General features: G+C 36.0%; 1 protein-coding gene across 1 annotated transcript in view; it reads left to right on the plus strand.

Annotated features, from left to right (window-relative positions):
* Nucleotides 1–19,892, plus strand: part of KLHL1 (kelch like family member 1) — a 566,614-nt gene that overhangs the window by 488,614 nt on the left and 58,108 nt on the right. The window contains exon 8 of the mRNA XM_072622321.1: nucleotides 11,766–11,928. Coding sequence (XP_072478422.1) covers nucleotides 11,766–11,928 — 163 coding nt within the window. The remainder of the gene's footprint in view (nucleotides 1–11,765; nucleotides 11,929–19,892) is intronic.

Below are 19,892 nucleotides of genomic sequence, written 5' to 3' on the forward strand. Positions count from 1 at the left end.
TTATATTTCTCTTGCCTCTTGTATGTCAAGTCTTCTATTGAGTTCAGGGTTTGTTTATTTGTTGTTGTTGTTTTTTTAACAGTGTCCTGAATGTCTGACAGTTGATCAAATGCCCATTTTGGTTTTTCATTTAAAATTATGCTTAGCTTTGCTGGGTATGATATTATTGGCCAAAGGCCCAGTTCTTTTTCTCTTAAACATATAGTATTCCAAGACCTGCTGTCTTTTAGTGTGGCCAGCACTAGGTCTTGTGTGATTCGAATTGTGGTAGTATCATATGTAAATTGTTATTTTCTTGTTGCTTGTCATATTTTGTCCTTGATCTGAGTGTTTTGGAATTTAATTATGACATTCCTATGAGTTTTCCTTGTAGGATCTCTTTCAGGTAGTGACTGGTGGATTTTTTTTTCTATTTCTACTTCCCCTCTTACTTTAATGCTTCAGGACAATTTTCTTTAATTATTCCTTGTATTATTGTATCAAGATTCATTTCGTGGTCAGAAGTTTCAGGTAGTACAATTATTCTTATGTATTCTCTTCTTGATTTGCTTTCTAGAGCTGTTATTTTCTTATGAGATGTTTCACATTCTCTTCTAGTTTTTCATTATATATATAATACATATATAAGTATACATATGTATATATGTGTGTGTGTGTGTGTGTGTTTTAATTTCTTCATCCTTTATAACTTTGCTGACTTCCCCTTGCCCAACTGTGATTTTCAAGGTGTCATTTTCTTAAGATTTTGGATCTCCTTTTCTAATTCCTTGATTTTCTCATCATCATCTTCTTGTTTTTCTTGTAGCATTCTTATTTTTCTTTTTAATTTTTCCTCATTCTCTGTCATTTGATTTTTAAAGTCTTTTTTAAGTTCTTCAATGAATTATTTTTGGGCAGGTAACTATTTGACGTTACCTTTTGGGACAGAAGAGGGGGTCTTTGCTTCAGTATCCTCCTCTGAAGATGAAGCCCAGTTTTCTCTATCACCATAGCACTATCTAAGGTTGGATTCTTTCTCCTTTGCCTGTGCATTTTTTTTTTTTTGGTGATAGTTTAGTTTTTATAATCACCTCTAGTCCTGGCCTATGGGGAATCATGACTCTTCAGTTCTCCTCTCTGACCTTGAACTCAAACCATGACCTCTAGCTTCCTATAAGTGACAACAGCCAGTGGCATCCCTGCCCCACTGCTTCTGCAGTCATGGGATATGTTCTGGTTCCTTCTTGCTCCAACAGCTATCCACAGTATAGCTAGGTCTGGCCTTCCTTGTCAGCAGAGATTCCCCTGATCTTCCCCAAGTCAGGCACCCAACTCCCCTCACTGTCCCTGGGGTAAAAGTTCCTATGGCATGACAGAGACAGCCTCCCAAACCAGCTAACCCCAGGGCTTGCCACTTGTTGTTTAAGCAGTTTGCTGTTTGCTATTAAAGGGGACCATAGCCTGGAAGTGTTAACTCTTCACCGGGAGTAAAGCTAGTCCTGGGAATTTTCTTCAGGTTTTCTCTGATTGGCCCAAAAGGACACCAGTTCTGCCCCTACTCTTACTTGTTTTCAAGGCTCTATGTTCTCCCAGGGGTGTTATTTTATCTCTTTTGTGGAGGAAAATCTTCAGAGCTTGAAATTTTCTGACCTACTCTGCCATCTTCCCAGAATCCTTGCTCTGGTGCTTCATATCAAATAATCCCCTCTACAAATATAAACTAAGGGTTAAAGTGAGTATCCAGGACCTCAGGTTGCTTTCTTTTGGAGTTTTCCTTAATTGCAACTTTAAATTAATCAAGAATGTGATTGATATTCACAAAATCTAATATTCTTTTAGACTTAGGAGTGAGACAAAAGTCTCACCCTCATGACCAAGCATGAAATGGACATGGCTATGAGGTGTGGATGGTTTTGACAGTGGAGTACATTTTCTATCTTGATAGTAGACTATCTTGATAGTAGCTCCAAAACAGAGAAAATCCTCACCAGTAATACTAATAATAATGGTAATAATGCCAAAAGTAATAGCTAACATTTATATAGCGCATACCATGTATTCATGGAGGAAGCTAGGTGGCTCAGTGGAAAAAACAAAACAAAACACTAGGCTTAGTGTCAGGAGGACCAGAGTTCAAATCCAGTCTTAGACATTAGCTGTGTGACCCTGGGCAAGTCACTTAACCTTAGTTTGCCTTAATCTACTGGAGAAGTATCTGTAGCTTATTCATCAACATGTTGCACAGATTATTAGGAAGAGAAATTCTACATTGAGTAAAATAAGAAAGCCTGAAAATTAATTCAATATATACTTTGATGCCTAATACTTAATGAAAAGGAAGAGGTGAGGAGAGTGAAAAATGTCTTGGGGAATCTAGATCAGAAATAACAAATGAAAAAGGCCAAAGACTTAGACTACACAGAAACCTTGTGCCCATAAGTGATGAATATGTTCCTTTAGAAAAGATTTGAAAGGTCTTGGATGTTCTTTGGATCAAATAACATGACTAAAAAAATGGAATAGATTATATTGACATGTATCGGAAAGAATTGTCATTAATCTGAGAACCATTGCTAAATGAGTCATCTCTATGCATTCAGACCATTGACTTATTAGTATGATAATAAAAACTGATATAAAGATCTAGGAAAGAATTGAAATGAGTGTGGAAAAAAAAGATATAGCATGCAATAAAAACAACTCAAACTTGATTTAACAAATAGTTGATAATTTGTTGTTACTGCTGTTGTTACTGTTTGTCCTTCCTTCTTGAAGGACATTTTTTTAAGATTTAATTTGATAAGGCCAAAAGTTATCTTAAAAGCATTTTTGAAGCTCTCTGTCTCTTCCATACATACATGAAAATTTTCAACACTCCTTGAGAGATATAACATAAATAGCCTTATTTAATGCCTCCTGGTTATTAATGTCAAGTGACAAATAAAGCAGATAGATGTATGTTTTCCAAAGGTATTCACCATTGTTGGGGAGCAGATCCGGCAAAGAATCACTGTTGAAGAGGGATTCATTATGGAAGATGAGGTCCTCCAGATGTATCTACTGCTTATGGAATTGTGCTATTTCCATTAAGTCCTAGAACACTGCAGAGTCCCCTATATGAGAGCTATTGCCACTCCAGTAAATTCATCTAAACCATTCACATGAAAATACACATGAGACAATGAAAAATGTATATTGTGCAGATTATGACAGTTACATAAACAACTTGCTACTCCATCTGTGTAGTTACACGCGTGTGCACACATACACACACACATACCCATATTGGACAGATATTATAAATGGACGTTGACTTTGTCCCAGAATTAAACAGGAAAGGAGAAGGCTGGACTGGATTGTTTTCTAAAAATTCAAAAGCCCCTTTAATGGCACCAAACTTTTTCCATGAAACAAAGAAACATGTTCTTAATACTAACATCTAAGAGTGATATTGTCTGATTATGAATTATGAGTTCTATAGTCTCTAAAGAATTAAAATAAATAACATTCTTAAGCTATGGAGAGTTGTGTGACAGATGTAAACATTATGCCATAAATAATGATAAAAAATGTTGAACCAGATTTAAGGATGTCATCAAATAAATATGTGACAGAAAATTAAAACAAGGCAGTGCTCATCTGACATGATTTAAAGATAGCAGTCAACTCACATGCACCACTAATATCCTTCCAGTATCAAGACAGAGCAAGGAAGCTTCCTCCCCCACCCCAGGATTTGGGGTGGACTCCCTGCAGTCAATACATGATCATGCATGTACAAAAGTCACACAAGATGGGTTGTAATTTGGATCAGTGAAGGGAGTTTACACATGAATGAGATCAGAAATCCTTTAGAGAATTTCAAATATTTTAGACCACAAGTGTTAAACATGCAAACCAGGGGACATATCTCCTGAGTATGGCTAGAGTCAGATTAAAATGTAATTGGGAAATATTTTAAAAAAATAAGGAAAAACATAATAAAACACAGATAACACTGCATCTTAAAACTAAGTAAGTAAACAGTTGCAGGAACCCTTACGTATGTATTAGTGGCCCACATTTCTATTTGAGTTTGACACCTTTGCTCTAGAGTATATATTAACGGAAATACATCTAGGGTAAGGCTTGGTGAGAGTTCCACTGAAATCCTCAATGTGAAGACCATATGTGAAGTAATATGTTGAAATATAATGTATCATTTTAGGAACAACATTGACGAGCTGTGGAGTGTCTATAGTTGACACCCAGAATGGAGAGGGGAACTTACTTTGTTATATAAGACTCAATTGAAATACCTATTTAAGAAGATATAGGGGAGTATGTGATCTCTATTTTCAAGTGAGATAAAATGAAATTTCATATGTAAATTGATTTAAATACTTCAATGCACTGTATAAATGTTAGCAAACACCATTATTTTCCTATACTTAATAAATGATATTCATGTATAGTCTAAGCCTGTGGTTTCTTCAGTTTAGAGAATATTTCCTACTGAAATTATCTGCAGTGATGTAAGTAGGATTATGGTGGAGAATTAAGTGATATGACTACATCCTATCAAGGAAGAATCACAACCACTTTCTCCACACACCCTTCCTAGAAACCATTATTACCCACTTGACCAACTCTGGTGCTGGTACTATGATTGTGAGGTGAGATTGTGCTAGCATATGACATAAAAGTAAAGTGGTTTCCCCAACCGTGTGCTGCCTTTCATAAGTGGCCAGCACACTTCCAACCATCCCCACCTTGAGTCCTCTCATCCCTTGCTCTGATGAACTGATCATCAGTCGGTACCCCTCCCTGCACTTAAGATTAATAATTTAAACACACGGATAGTCACATGCTAGATCTTCCAATGCCTCTTAACGAAGAATGATAAGAAGTTTTCAACAGATGGGGAATGTCAGAACTCTAATTTATATATTCTGACATTCCCCATCTGTTGAAAACTTCTTATCATTCTTCATCTCCTTGTGCCTCACCCTTCCTAAACACATTTTTTATACTCTGACTTCCCTCTACCTGTTCTCAAAGTGTTCCCCCTTCTCTGACTTCAGTTTCTTCTCTTTCCGTTCTTAACTCAGTAGCTGGCCATTTCAACTCTACTTTGTGCTCTACTTTGAATCCCTTACTGTCTGGTCCTCTGCGTTGCTCACCTATTGCCAAAATTCAGCCTTGGATCAATCTCAGCATTTGTCAGTTCTGTTCCTGTTCACAAGTTTATTGAATGCTCCTGGAGGAAGTCTTGCAACCCTGCTACTGTGTATATTACACAATTATGTAATTAAATTGCAACTGGACCCTATTGCTTTAAGGCAATTATTTTATTCTTCCCTAATTATTTTCCATCTCACTCTCCACAGACACTGTTCCAGACTTCCTCTTTTCAATTGAAAGAGGTCATTGCGAGAGACTTGAGGAAAATACCTTGGCTATTATTTTACTGAGAAAATTGACGTTCCTTTTTTTGCCTTTTCATCTCAAAATTCTTTGACATAGCTTCCATTCTTTCCTCCTTTCCAATCTTTAATAGAGAATTGTTGCTTTTTTTCTTTTCCAAGGCTAATCCCTGTACTTGTACACTAGGCCTCTTCCCATTTTCTCCATCAGATTACAACCTCAATTATCACCTCTGTTTCCAACATCTCAAACCTCTTGCTATCTATTTTACTTCACTGTTGCTTTTAAATATGCCACTTTCCCCCTTTCCTTAAAACAGACAAGAAAAAATTTACCAGACCCTACAGCACGCTCAAGATGTTGCCATATGCCATCTTCCCTTTCCAAGACAAACTTGAAAAAAATCTAGCTATGCTTGCTGTTTCAACTTCTCCTCTCATTGTCATTCTTCAACCATCTGCAATTTGGTGTCTTTCTCACCTCATTACTCAACTGAAACTGCTCTTTTCAAAATTAACAGCAAAATCTATAGTGACAAATATGATGATGGTCTTTCACCATAATCTTTATGAAGTCTTTCTGGATTGTTCCATTTACTTGGACCCTCTCTTCCAAAAGTTCCTTTGTATTTAGTGTGTACATAATTGTTTTTATTCACTTTATATTTGAGCTTATGTATGTGTGTATATATGTATATATATAATACTGTGTGTATATGTACATATATCTATATATGTATGTATATACTCATATACACTTTAATCTATTTGTCACCCCCATTTGAATGTAAGCTCTATTGGAGTAAGAATTATTTAATTATTGAAATTATAGCTATAGCACCTATCACAGTGTTTAGCAAATAGATTAACTGATTGATAAAAAAATAACACTTTTATGTAGAAAGTGAGCATGGAGCAATAGTTACAGTGCTAGGCTTAAAATCGGGGACCTGGGTTTGATTTCCATCTCAGACTGACTTTATTGACTATATTAATTAACCTCTTATAGAGTAAGTTTCCTAACATCTAGAACAGAATGAATTATATCTACACTAGGAGATCATAGACTCAGAGCAGGAAGGGACCTTCTCAGTTATCTCCTCCAACCCTAATGTAATAGATAAGACTGAGGACCAGAGAGGATCAGTGATTAACTCAAGGTCTTACAGAGGGTATGGGGCAAAATCAGGATGTTACGCCTGGGCATTTGTCACTTACTCCAGGGTCCCTCCATTCTCCCATGCCTTACAACATTCTTTTACAGGAAGGATTATGCAACCTTAAAGCACTATGTAAGTAGGAGTTATTATACATTGTAAGTATTAAAGATATTAAAATTAGGGATCTTTAATTACTTTGTCTTATTTATTTCTCTCCACACTCAGAAATCATTGAGAGTGTTTTTGGTATTTTATTTATTGTTGGTTCTCTGCCTTCAACAGCATTGAGAGTTACCTCTTTACTGCTGATTATTCACTGAATCACTGCTTTTGTGGTAGCAAATATTCACTACCATGGCCATTAAATAAATCACCACCATCATTAGCAATGAATATTTATTAAGGGCCACCATGCCCTTGAGATATTTACAATTCAGTTCAGGAAAGACAAATACAGAAATATATCAATTAAGGATACACAATGCCATATATATGCTATGAGAACATAAATGAGGTGGTCTCTTTGGTGACTTTCATGGAGTAAAAACTTATTAATATGATAGTAGTTTGTTTACCATGCTAAATAAATCAAGATAATTATAATTTCTCATTTTTCTACTTATAGCCATCCTTTTCCTCTAAAAATACATAATTTGATAGGCAAAGCAAAATCTAAATTTTTCCTTCTGATTTCATGAATTTCAGTTTCCAATAATACAGATGAAAACTTGACAGTAATCAATAGGACATTAATTTCATTTTCCATTATATATTCTTAAGATTCCTATTATTTGGAATGAGATATGATTAGAAAATTGAGTTTAAATTTATTGTGATCTTGAACCAAGGGGAAAAGATTTGTATATTAGAAATGCTATTAAGCTAGAAGTTAAGTGGAGTTAAGGAAAGGAAACTAGCCAGTAAAGCCCAAGTCAACTGGACATCTTTTGGCCATCCAAATTTACCTTCTTTTGAAGAGGAGAAGGAAGGGGAAGGGGAAGCAGACAGGATAAGAAGAGCTGAGTTACCCAGTTAGCTGGGTCCCTATTCAGCCAGATGAGTCTACTCACAGGATTGTGTTCTTCCTTCCTTGTGGAAGAAGACCATACCATCAGAGAAATGATGACATGACTTCCACTTGACTTTATTTTGAGTGCAGGAGGGTTGATGTCTTTCTTTTTCTTGACCTCATTAAAAGGGCCAAGTCCTGGCTACTTCTTAAACAGTCCTATTCAATGAAGTGTTGCCTCACCCTAAATGAGTACCTGCAAAGACCTGGCCTGAAGGGCCCAAGGTCTCCTAGTGCAACCTGGGTCATCTCCATCCATGCTGATGAATATCTGGTCACTGGATTCAGATGACTCTGGAGGAGAAGTGAGGCTGGTGACCTGCACAGCTCTCCTTCACTCAAAACAAAGTCAAGTGCAAGTCATGTCATCATTTCTCTGACGGCATGGTCTTCTTCCACAATGAAGGATGAACACAAGTGGAGTCAACCAGCATTCCATTACCTGCTATGTGTTAAGCACTGTGCAATGCATTAAGGATAGAAAGAAAAGAAAAATAAAACAAGCACCCCTACTCACAAGAAACAGTATAATGGGGGACACAAGTAGATAATTATGTACAAAAAAAAGGACACATATTGCACAAATTAGACATAGACATTCTATAAGATTTGTGGATCTACTCTGTCACAAACTAAGTATTTTACATTAGACAAGTCCTTTTTTTACTCTGAGAGCCTCAGTTGTTAAATTTTAATGCCAGGCACTATGCTAAGTGATAAATATCCAAAGAAAGGTAAAGGACAATCCTTGCTTTCAAGGAGTTCATAGTCTAATTGAGGAGACAACATATAACAAACTATACACAAAGAAAATAAATGCAAAATACATTATAAATAATCTCAGAAGGAAGACACTGACATTAAAGGAGATCAAGAAAGACTTCTTGAAGCAGATGAGATTTTAACTGGGATTTGAAGGAAGCCAAGACATAGAGATGGAGAGAGAGAGAGAGAGTATTCCAAGTTTTGGGAGCAGTCTGGAGTCTAGAGATGGAGTATCTTGTTTGTGTAACAGCAAAGAGGTAAATGTCACTGGATAAGAAGGGTAGGTGGTAGGAAGAAAGATATAAGAAGATTGGAAAGGTAGAATGGGTGTGTGGTTGTAAAGGTCTTTGAATGTCAAATGCATGCTTTTACATGTGATCCTGGAGGTGATAGAGAGTTACTAGAATTGACTGAATGAGAGGAAGGGGAGGGGGGTGACATGGTTAGACTTGTGCTTTAGAAATTTGACAGACAAATAGAGAGGATGGGCTGGAGGGGGGAAGATATTTGAGGCAGGGTGACCAGCCATCCGTTTAAAATGCTAGTAGTGGCATGCAGTAATGACGGATAGCATCAGTGTGGTATCAATGTTGGAGGAGAGAATGGGGCATATACAAGTAATGCTATAAAGGGAGGAATTACAGGACTTGAAAATAGATTGGATATGGGGAGAGGAGTAGTGAGAGACAGTTAAGTTAGAGAGAGACATGGTGGATACCTGGGTTGTGAGCCTCAGTGACGTGGAAGCCTGGGGGATTAGGAGGAAGGTGATGCCTTCTACAGTAACAGGGAAGTTCAGATACAGGAAGAGTTTCAGAAGAAGAGATAATAAATTCATTTTTGGACATGCTTAGTTTAAGATATAAAGAAATATTGAGTTTGAGATGTTTAATAGTTGAAAATATGAATGTACAGGTTAGGAGGGAGGTTACGATTGGATGAGTAGGTCTGTGAATTATCATTAAAGACATAATAAATGAAATCATGGGAGCCAATGAGATTACCAAGTGAAATCAGAGAAGGGGAAAAGAGAGGAGGAGCAGCCCTGCTGTTGTTACTGTTGAGTCATGTCAGTCATATTTGCCTGACTCTGATTCCATTTGTGCTTTTTTTGGCAAAGATCCTGGAGTGGTATGCCATTTCCTTCTCCAGCAACAAGAACAACTCACTACAGGTAGCTAGGATTGAGCACCTGGCCTGGAGTCACTTAGTCCTGTTTTGCCTCAGTTTCCTTATCTGTAAAATGAGCTAGAGAAAGAAATGACAAACTGCTGTAGTGTCTTTGCCAAGAAAAGTCCAGGTGGTGTTATCAAGAGTCCAACACAACAGAACAATACACTAATCATGATATTTTTAATGGCACATACAAGAAGAATATAATATTTCTTGGAAATTATATCTATGGGTTTGGGAGAAGAGCATATATGGGAGGAAAAGGGAGGAAATAAGCATTTATGTAGCACTTATTATGTGCCAAGCACTTTACAAAAATCTCATTTGATCCTCACAATGACCTTATGAGATAGGTATTATTATTTTCCCTATTTCACAGAAGAAGAAACTGATGTAGACAAAGGGGTTCTGCAGACCTGCAAACACTATATAAATGTGATCAATACATAAATTCCAGGAAAATGAGAGGCAGGTTGGTATAGAAGATAGAAGACTTGATTTATATGCAGAGAACCTGGGATTGAATCCTGCCTCTGGCACCTATTACTTGTATAACACTGGGGAAGTAATTTAAACTCTCTGAGCCTCATTTTCTCATTTGTAATATGAGAGATTGGACCAAATGGTCTTCAACGTATATTCCATCTCTAATCTATGATTCTGTGATCCCATGAATGTAATGATTTCCATTGACAAGTCAGCCTTCATGGTTGTTTCCATTTTTAAGTTTTAGAAAATTCTCTGATTCTCTTTCTCCATTAATGTCAAATAGGTTCACTTTCTAAAGTAGGATATTTTAAATCCTAGTGAGATTGTGTATTGTGAAGAGATTCACCAGAATGACAGGGTCTGATTGCCCTAATAGTAACTCCCAGTTCATTTCCCTTCCAGTAGGTTCTGATGATGAGCTTTTTCAGTGTTTTGTGTATTTATCTTTTCACAAGCTCTTGTGAGTCTTTATGCTATCTGCCTTTTCTATGGGGATGAAATAAAATCTGTCTTCCAACCTACTTTGCATGTATTGCCTTGTATGCTCTCTCAGCACCTGTAGAATTTTTTTTTAAACCAACGTTTAGGGAAACAGGCATAAAATCCAAGTGAGAATAATAAGCCAAAGAGAGATCAGTCTTCAGTATTGAACCTATTGAGCATGAACCTATAGTCTTGGGGGGTCTCTGGGTCACAAAGTATAGGGTCATTGAAAGCAATAAATACTTTCCCAAAGCAATGCATCATTCTCTTCTCCTCCCATCCCTCTCATCACTGACTCATTATCATAGCCTCATTATCATTTTGCAGTGCCTGCGCAAGATAAATGCACTAATAGAAAAGCTTAAGAGATGGTTTATCCATATGCATATCATAGTTTGGACAGAAGACATTCTTCATTCATTTTTTCCTGTATATAATTATTCTGACTTTTTTGAGCTATTATGGATTTCATTTATGAAGCTCTTATTTTTTCCACTATTTGGAAGCAATTATGATGATGTAATCTGAATGCAGTGTATCTATATGACAAAAAAAAGTATGTAGCTAAAGTTTTGAAAATAGTTGTTTCCTAGAAATAACAAATCTATTGGTTTGATTTTATTTTTAGTGCCTACTTGGAAACCATAGGATTTGCTTTGTGGCCTTATGTTTTCAATTCCTTTGAAATGTTGCTAAAGTATTTTAAGTGTTAGTCTATGTAAGTAGTCACACAATTTTTAAATTGTTTTCAATATGACTGAGTCTAAATATAACTTATTTATGACATCTCTCTTTGGCTCCAGTGAGTAAGGCCATTCTTTGGTCCTATTCCCAGGGACCAATAAGTAATTTGCATGGTAGGTAGAAGTATGTGAGATCAGGAAACCATAAGGTAATAAGCTCTACCAAACAGTTCTATTATAACTAAACTGAAAAATGATTATCCTATTGTAAGTCATATCTAAAATTGGATGCATTTTCTTTTAATATGCTTAATTTCATTTAAATGAAGCTGTTCAATTCGTGTTATAGCATGTTCTGCAATATTCTGCAATATTCATAGCAGTTTATACTAAATAAATACTATATGGGTGTGTATTCATATGTGTACATATTATATGCTTTAAATATATATAACCTATGACTATTAACATGTATATGTGCATACATTTATACATGTATTTGTATTTTGTGAGAATTATCTATAGTGATAAATAATTACATGACTTTTTTCTTCGGTAGGTGTGACAGTACTTGAAGGTCCAATTTACGCTGTTGGAGGCCATGATGGCTGGAGCTACCTGAACACTGTGGAGAGATGGGATCCACAAAGTCAGCAGTGGACATTTGTAGCAAGTATGTCAATTGCCCGGAGTACTGTTGGTGTGGCGGCATTAAATGGCAAGTGAGTAGGTTCCCTTGTTCTGTCATTTGAAAACTGTGCATGTTAATCATGGTTCTCATTTTACTCTTTGACAATCTGTGAGTAAGATAAATGACGCTAATTCCAGTGTTTTGGGTTTTGTCATTTCTGCCTTAGTCACCATGGATAAATGACAAATTAAGATATATTTCTTTATATTTTATTACTTGGAATTTCACTATCACCTCTGTACTGAAATATCTTGAACTAAAATCCAGCTCTATACAATATATATATATACATATACATGTATATATGTATGTATATATGCATGTATATATATAATAAAATAAACAAAATAAAATAATAATAAAATAATAAAAACTGTATAGTATTGAGAGGTATTGCTTTCAGGAATAAGAAAATGACTGCCTGCTTATATCCTATACCAGTCAAACAAGATCTGGAGCACTGAGTTCAGTTCTGTGCATCACATTTTAGGAAGGATATTGATAGAAGCTGGAGAGTACACAGAAAGGGCAAACAGAATTGGAAAATCATTGAAGGAACTGAGGGATGATAAGCTTGAAGAAGAGATGACTCAGGAGGTACATAACTACTTTCCACAAATACTTGAAGATTATTTTTACCTCCAGATACCAGAAACAATATCAATAGTTGGAAGTAGTGAAAATGCAAATTTGGCTTTGGTATGAATAGGGAAAAATGTAAGACTTCCTGGCAATGAGAGCTACTCACAAGTGTAATGAACTTTCTCCTAGGTTGATGTGTATACCCTTGCTAGAGAGTTTTAAGCAATGGATGGATGACCACTTCTTGGGTGCATTGCAGCACAGATTATTTTTTCAGGTATTGGTTGGACAATCTCCATGGCTACTAATGCCACTCTTAAATCTGAAACTTTATGATTTCATAATTCTATGATAGAACCTCCCAGAACCTGATTTCTGTTGGCACAGATTTTATTGTCACATTACAGGATCTTTGGGGGCTCTTTAACTGTGTATACACTTGAAAACGTAATGCTGAAACTATTTGATAAAGTGTACATTTGGTACAGATGTGTGCAAGTGAATCTTAAATAAACATCACTGGAATTTTATCGTTGGCAGCATAATTGGTTAATCCTTAAAAGGGAATTTCTTTCCGGTGAAGTCATTAAAAATTGAAATGATATTTCCAGGAAATGACTTCTTTGTATCTCTCACATGAATACTCCATCAAATTGTCTTTAAAAAAATCTCTGTTTTTGGTTCCAAGTTTAGGATAGAAGGATGTTGTTTCTGTAACACAACTTAACCTTAAAATGATCGTATTTGATAAGAACAAAGTACTGCTGAAATAAATTACAAATAATTGCCCAAGGTCAAAGATGTGATAAAGAAGAGATGAAGGACTTGTATCTAGGTGCTCTGACTTCATACCTAGTGTTCTTCCATTACGGTATTCTACCTAATTAGTGCAAAATTGAAATTATTTTCATTATTACAAAAACTACTTTTTGAATATAGATAACTTTAGGGTTAAATCAAAGGATTTTATTTCTAGGCAGCAGAAAGATTCAACATGAGTGGGTACCTCTCTATATAAATGAGAAATGTACTAATGTCTTCTGTGTGCCCTTGCTATTCTGCAGTGGAAAACTACTGGTCTGGGGCATAAGCTTGAATGTGAGCAATAATCCGCTTATACCAACAAATCCAGATCATTTCCCACATTCTAGGCTAAAAGATCTACGTTCATTTAAGATTCCAGGACAAACGCTGATGTAAAATAATTCCATTTCCTTCAAATCACTTCAAGATGTTTTATTCTATCATGGAAAAATGGATGTAAAATATTCAAGCTATTCTCTTATCTTAATGCATAGGGAAGCACGATGGTATAAATTTAGCTCCTGTGTACATTCATCATCATATAGGCAAAGGACATTTGGTCATATTTCACTGATGGAACTTTTAAAAAAGCCATTGGTGAACATATATAATTATTGTATAGAAGCAAAGGAACTTTTCTCTTTAGATTTTTGTTTGTTTGTTTTCCTTTATGTAAAGAGGCAGCATGGTTCACTCTATAGATGGCTGGCCTCAGAGTCAGGAAGACCTGGGTACAAGCCCTGTCTGACTCTGGCTATGTGATCTTTCTTGAGCCTTTTAATTTACTTAGGCAACTCTCTAAGACTGAGAATTTCAGAGCATTTGTAGAACTGAATTGGTAGAATGTTCTTCACTCTGAAGAATTCCTCACCAATGAAATCACAGATACCATTTTTTAGCTTGTGGATTGTAAACAAACAAGCTTAGATGGAATTTAGCCCTTGGCCTTAGTTTGCTAATCCACGCTTTGGATTCATTCTTTATATTCCATCTGGACATTTAGCAGGAAGTTACTTGGGTACACCTGGGCATATTGCCATCTTCCCCTCCAACATGTGTCACTCTTTCTGCAACCCCTAATTTTTCATTTATTTTTCTGAGGAGAATAACCAAATTGAAACTACCATTGTTACTGGAAAGAGCACAAGAACTTGTCTGATATCACCATTCCCAATACCTGGAACTCCCTAGACCAGGGCTCCCTTCTCAACTCATTGTTCCCAACATGTTTCATTTTTTCCCTTTAAGAAATAAATCCCTAAGGGCAGAGACTGAGTCACTTTTAAAATTTGTGTCTCTGATTCCTGGTACAAAGTCAGGAGGTCTAAGATGAGGTCCTAGACTCATATAAGGACACTAGGATCGTAAGTAGGGTGTAGAAATAGGTGTTAACTGTGCAGTTGTGTTGACCTCTACCTTGTACTAGATCATAGATTCAAGTTGTTCGAATGCAAAATATAAGCTTTCCAAAAAGACTTTTATGGAGAATTTGCATGGGGCAGGTGATCACATGATGGTCAGAAGAAGCAGTACAAGGACACTCTCAAGGTCTCTCTCAAGAACTTTGGATTTGACTGTGCAACATGGGAGACACTGGCATAGTACCGCTCAGCATGGTGTGCCCACATCAGAAAGGATGCTACGCTCTATTAGCAAAGCAGAATTGAGACAGCACAAAGCAAACATAGGATGCACAAATTTTGAGTATCCACCCCAAATAGTCAAATGGACTATCTGTGCCCCATCTGTGGTAGAGCATTCTGAGCTTGTATTGGTCTGAGCACCCACAGTCAGATACATGAAAACTTCATTTTATCATAGTGATGTTATTTTGGTCCTCAACACCCCCCAAAACACACACACATTAATAAATTCTGGTATCTCTCCATCACTCCTAGGAAAAAATATAAAATTCTCTGTTTGGTATTCAATTCTTTTGTGACTTATCCTACCCCCCAGAGACACACACCTATATGACCTCCTTACACCCTACCCGATCCCCCATATATTCTTTAATTCAGTGACTCCTGACTGTTCCTTGAACAAGACCATCCCAAACCCCTGACTCTAGGCATTTTCTCTGGCTGTCCCCTGTCCCTATGCTTGAGTATTCTCCATCCTTATCTCTACCTCCTAGCTTATTTGATGTCCCTCAAGTTCCAGCTAAAGTTCCATCCTCTACTGGAAGCCTTTCCTGATCCCCCTTATGTAGCTTATTTGTATATAGTTGCTTGTATGTTGTTTCTCCATGTGACTGATCTCCTTAACAGCAGGGACTATTATTTTTCTATTTATCATTCTTTGTATCCCCGTGCTTAGTACAGTGCCTGGCACTTATTCAGTACATAATAAATGTTTGTTGACTGTTTATTGACTGACCAACCCCAGACTATAGAGAAACCTTCAGTTATGTCACTTTGAACCAGGAGAGCCTTCTAGCTGGAGAATACTCGCCAAGTACAGCAGCAACCACATCGAAGTTGTTGACATGAACTTTGACCTAAGCTTGACTCCAACCCAATATATTTTATGGGCAGCTACATGGCACAGTGGATAGAGTGCCAGACCTGGAGTCAGGAAGACCTGAATTCAAATTCAGTCTCAACATTGTGATCTTGGGCAAGTCACTTAATCTCTGTTTGCCTTGGAGGCAGCTAGGTGACTTAGTGGAAAGAGCTCTGAGAAAGGAGATCTGAGTTCAAATCTGGCCTCAGACACTTACCATGTGACCTCTGGCAAATTACTTAACCAATATTGCCTTAATTCACTGAAGAAGGAAACAGCAAACCACTCTAGTATCTTTGGTGAGAGAACTCCATGGACAGTATTGGTGTGATATGGTCCACCAGGTTTTGAGTTAGACATGACTGAATGATTCAACAAGAACCATTAGATAGATATCCTGAGAGTGGTTCTATCTTAATGATCTTAAAAGAAGAATGAAATGGAAGGGGAAGAGGACCTAGGAATTCTGCTTAGCGTAATAACTAACCACAATTCCAGAAGATTAATAATCACACATTCTATCCACTTCCTGATGAAGAGATAAAAGCTAGAATAAGGTATACGTGTGTGTGTATGTGTGCGTGTGTGTGTGTGTGTAATATAACATTTAATACAATATAGAATTTTCAGGGAGCCCTGTTCTCCATCTAAGCTCATTCCCTAGTATGCACATGAAAATGGAGAATACCAAAATGTTATACCAGACCAAAAAGAAAGGAAGAAAGAGAGAGAGAGAGAGAGAGAGAGAGAGAGAGAGAGAGAGAGAGAGAGAGAGAGAGAGAGAGAAAGGAAGGAAGGAAGGAAGGAAGGAAGGAAGGAAGGAAGGAAGGAAGGAAGGAAGGAAGGAAGGAAGGAAGAAAGAAAGAAAGAAGGAAAGAAAGAAAGAAAGAAAGAAAGAAAGAAAGAAAGAAAGAAAGAAAGAAAGAAAGAGAGAGAAAGAAAGAAAGAAAGAGAGAAAGGAGAGAAAGAAAGAAATGCAATAGTAGAGAAGGATTTTCTGTAGGGATAAAAAAAATTTACTCATTGGAAATGGTAACTATTGAACTTAAATGTGATGGTTTAAAATAAATCTCTCTGCATTACATAGTTTTTCTTTTGTATGTATGTAAAAAATAATTTGTATTTAATGTTTAAATGTATATATAGAAGCAAATTTTATGAATATAGCCTGAATCATGTTTAAATGTTGTTGGCTCATATTGATTATGATGCTGAATAAATACACATATGCATAAATACAGATGGATAGATTGATGAATGGATGGATAATTACAGGTAGATAAATATAGATATATAAATAGATATAGGTATCTATCTATTTATCTGTATATGTGTGTATGTTTCTATGTACAGCCTGCTTGTTTTATTGTCTTAAGTTATGTTTTAATTTTGGAAAACAAACATTGCATATTCTTTCTAAAAATATATGTGTATAATATGTATGTATGCATGTGTATATATTCATGTATATATTAATTTTGTGGACATTTGTTTTGAGTACCCCATGTTTGTAACAGTGGTTTTATTTCCTTTCATTTTTAATTTTCCTTTTCATTTATGGAAAAGGGAGATAAGGCACAATTTTGTTGATTGAAAAAGAATAAAATTTAATTAATATTCAAAAAAGAAAACAAAAAACTAGTAAAGTAATTTATTAGAAAAGATGACAGATTCAAGTGAGATTAAAAGCATCCAAGATTGACTTTATTCAGAAAGAAAGGTGATCTAGGATCTACTCCTGTACTCCACTGAAAAGATTAAAGCCATCCTTTGTTAGCTCTCTCTCCTTTGTCCCTCATGAGTTCTCAACATTTTCACCTTCTCTCAATTCTGGTCACAGAAGAAAAGAAGAGAAAAGGTTGTTTGAACAGTCAGTGTGAGGAAAGAGATGTGAGTCAAGAGGGCAAAGTGGAAAGATTATCATGCATTGATAATAGCTCAGCTGAGATTTTGTGTCAGGAATCTAAATAGGGTGAAGTCCACTTGTTTTTCTGGCTATCTCCAGGGAAGCTTAGCATCCTTGTAGCATGAGCAAAAGAATCAAGTGATGGGTCTTACCAAAGGATAACATTTAGTAGGTCAGGAATGGCAGGTCAGTGGGGCACAGGACTCTGAAGAATAACTTTTAAAATATTCAAGTGGTAGGTCATAATGGTTAGCTATTAAAGATAGGACATGAAATGAATACTGGTTAAGTTCGGTAACACATTGTGAGAAAGGAAGTACATGGAAGACATAAGGAAGGAAGTAAAGTAGAGTGATACCAGTGTTCAGAATGGATTGATCTAAAACAAGTGAACTAAAATTGAATATTCTATGTCAGGATTTTATGTGTGTTCATCCTTCATTGCTGAAGAAGACCATGCCATCAGAGAAATGACATGACTTGCACTTGACTTTGTTTTGAATGAGGGCTGTGCAGGTCACCGGCCTCACTTCTCTTCCAGAGCCATCTGGATCCAGTGACCAGATATTCATCAGCATGACTGGAGATGACCCAGGATGAGGCAATTGGGGTTAATGGACGTGCCAAGGTCACATAGCTAGTGTGTGTCAAGTGTCTGAGTGAGATTTGAACTCAGGTCCTCCTGACTCCTTCATTGTGCTCTATCTACTGCATCACCTAGCTGCCCCTATGTCAGGATCAGAGTTGATCAGAATAGGAATTACGAGGCTTTACAGAAGGGCAAGTGGTATAGATATTTAAAGATATTTAATTTGAAGATAAGACATTGAGGCTAATGTACAAATGTAATAAGAGATAAATTCAAATGATGATAAATAGTAGGATTACAAAATCCATTGAATTTCAAAGACTGATAGTTTTTTTTCATGTTTGCTTTATAGTGACTATTTAAATAACAGTAAGATTGCCTTGAACTTAAATACTATTTAATAAATGTTTATATGAAATTACTTAAAAACTGCAAAAGAAAATATGTCTATCTCTTTTAGTAAATCCTTAAATATACCATAGATGTTTTTTCTGGGTTCTTTTTCAGAAATAATTAGACATGTTAACATGTAAACTAGCATTTTGACTACGCATATTTTTAGTGAGAAAGTATAAATTCAAAGATCTATAGAAATACAAGAGGAGGAATCTATTCTCTTTATTTATAGTTACTCAGTCATCAGTCTGTTTTACGACAGTTTCATCCACTACTGTTGCTTATAGGAAGCGTTGCAGTCCATTAATAACAATGACAAAAAGAGACTAGTAATGGGAAATATTTCATTTTTTTCTCTCAGATCACATTTTTTTATCATTTCAATCACAATATCTCATTTTTATATCACAACTTTGGGAAAGTTAAGATTATCTCAATAATAGTATAATTATGGAAATTTTAGGTTAAAATCTAGCTGTAAAGCCTTGTAAAGCCTGGGGAATTTCATCACTACTAAGTAACCTTTTACTCCAGTTCCATAGCAGATAATTGTTTCAGTATCACCTTGTAGCATCCATTAGATTTTTATTTTCACCTCTGCGGATGTGATGTCTTCTGAATTGTTTTTCACAAACCCTGTGTATGTTATCTTCTTCCTTCTCCCTGTTACTTTCTACTTTATATATATTTTATTAAGAATTTTTTTCTCAGTTAAAACTAGTTAAATTAGGAGAAGCTGCTTTAGAATTTGAGTTAATGATGAGGGAACTCTCTTATTAATCATTCTCTGATTCATGATTGAAAGCAGTGAGTTGAACTTTTGATTGTGTCTACAGAAGAAAAAAAATAAAACAACTTTTGAAAATATTTTCTTCAATTTTGACAGACTTCCCAGTTCCATAAAGACAAAGCCCCCCACCCAAAAAAAAGCTTTTGTTTATACCTTTCAATCCATCAGTGTTAGAAACTGATGTTGACGGAACACCCTCTATGCATTATGAACCTACAATTGTTCTGCATCTGAGTCTTAGAGATTTGTATGGGGCACCGTTAGGTTGAATTCCTTGATCAGGAACACATAGTATATATCAGAGGTGAGATTTAAAGTCAGGTCTTTTTGATTTTGTAGCCAGCCCTCTATCTATTAAACTATACAAATCATGTTAGAGAATATAACTTGTCTCTTGTAGACAAGCTCAGTGTCTTTGTTGGG

Source organism: Notamacropus eugenii, chromosome 6, assembly GCF_028372415.1.
Source record: "Notamacropus eugenii isolate mMacEug1 chromosome 6, mMacEug1.pri_v2, whole genome shotgun sequence".
Classification (NCBI taxonomy): Eukaryota; Metazoa; Chordata; class Mammalia; order Diprotodontia; family Macropodidae; genus Notamacropus; species Notamacropus eugenii.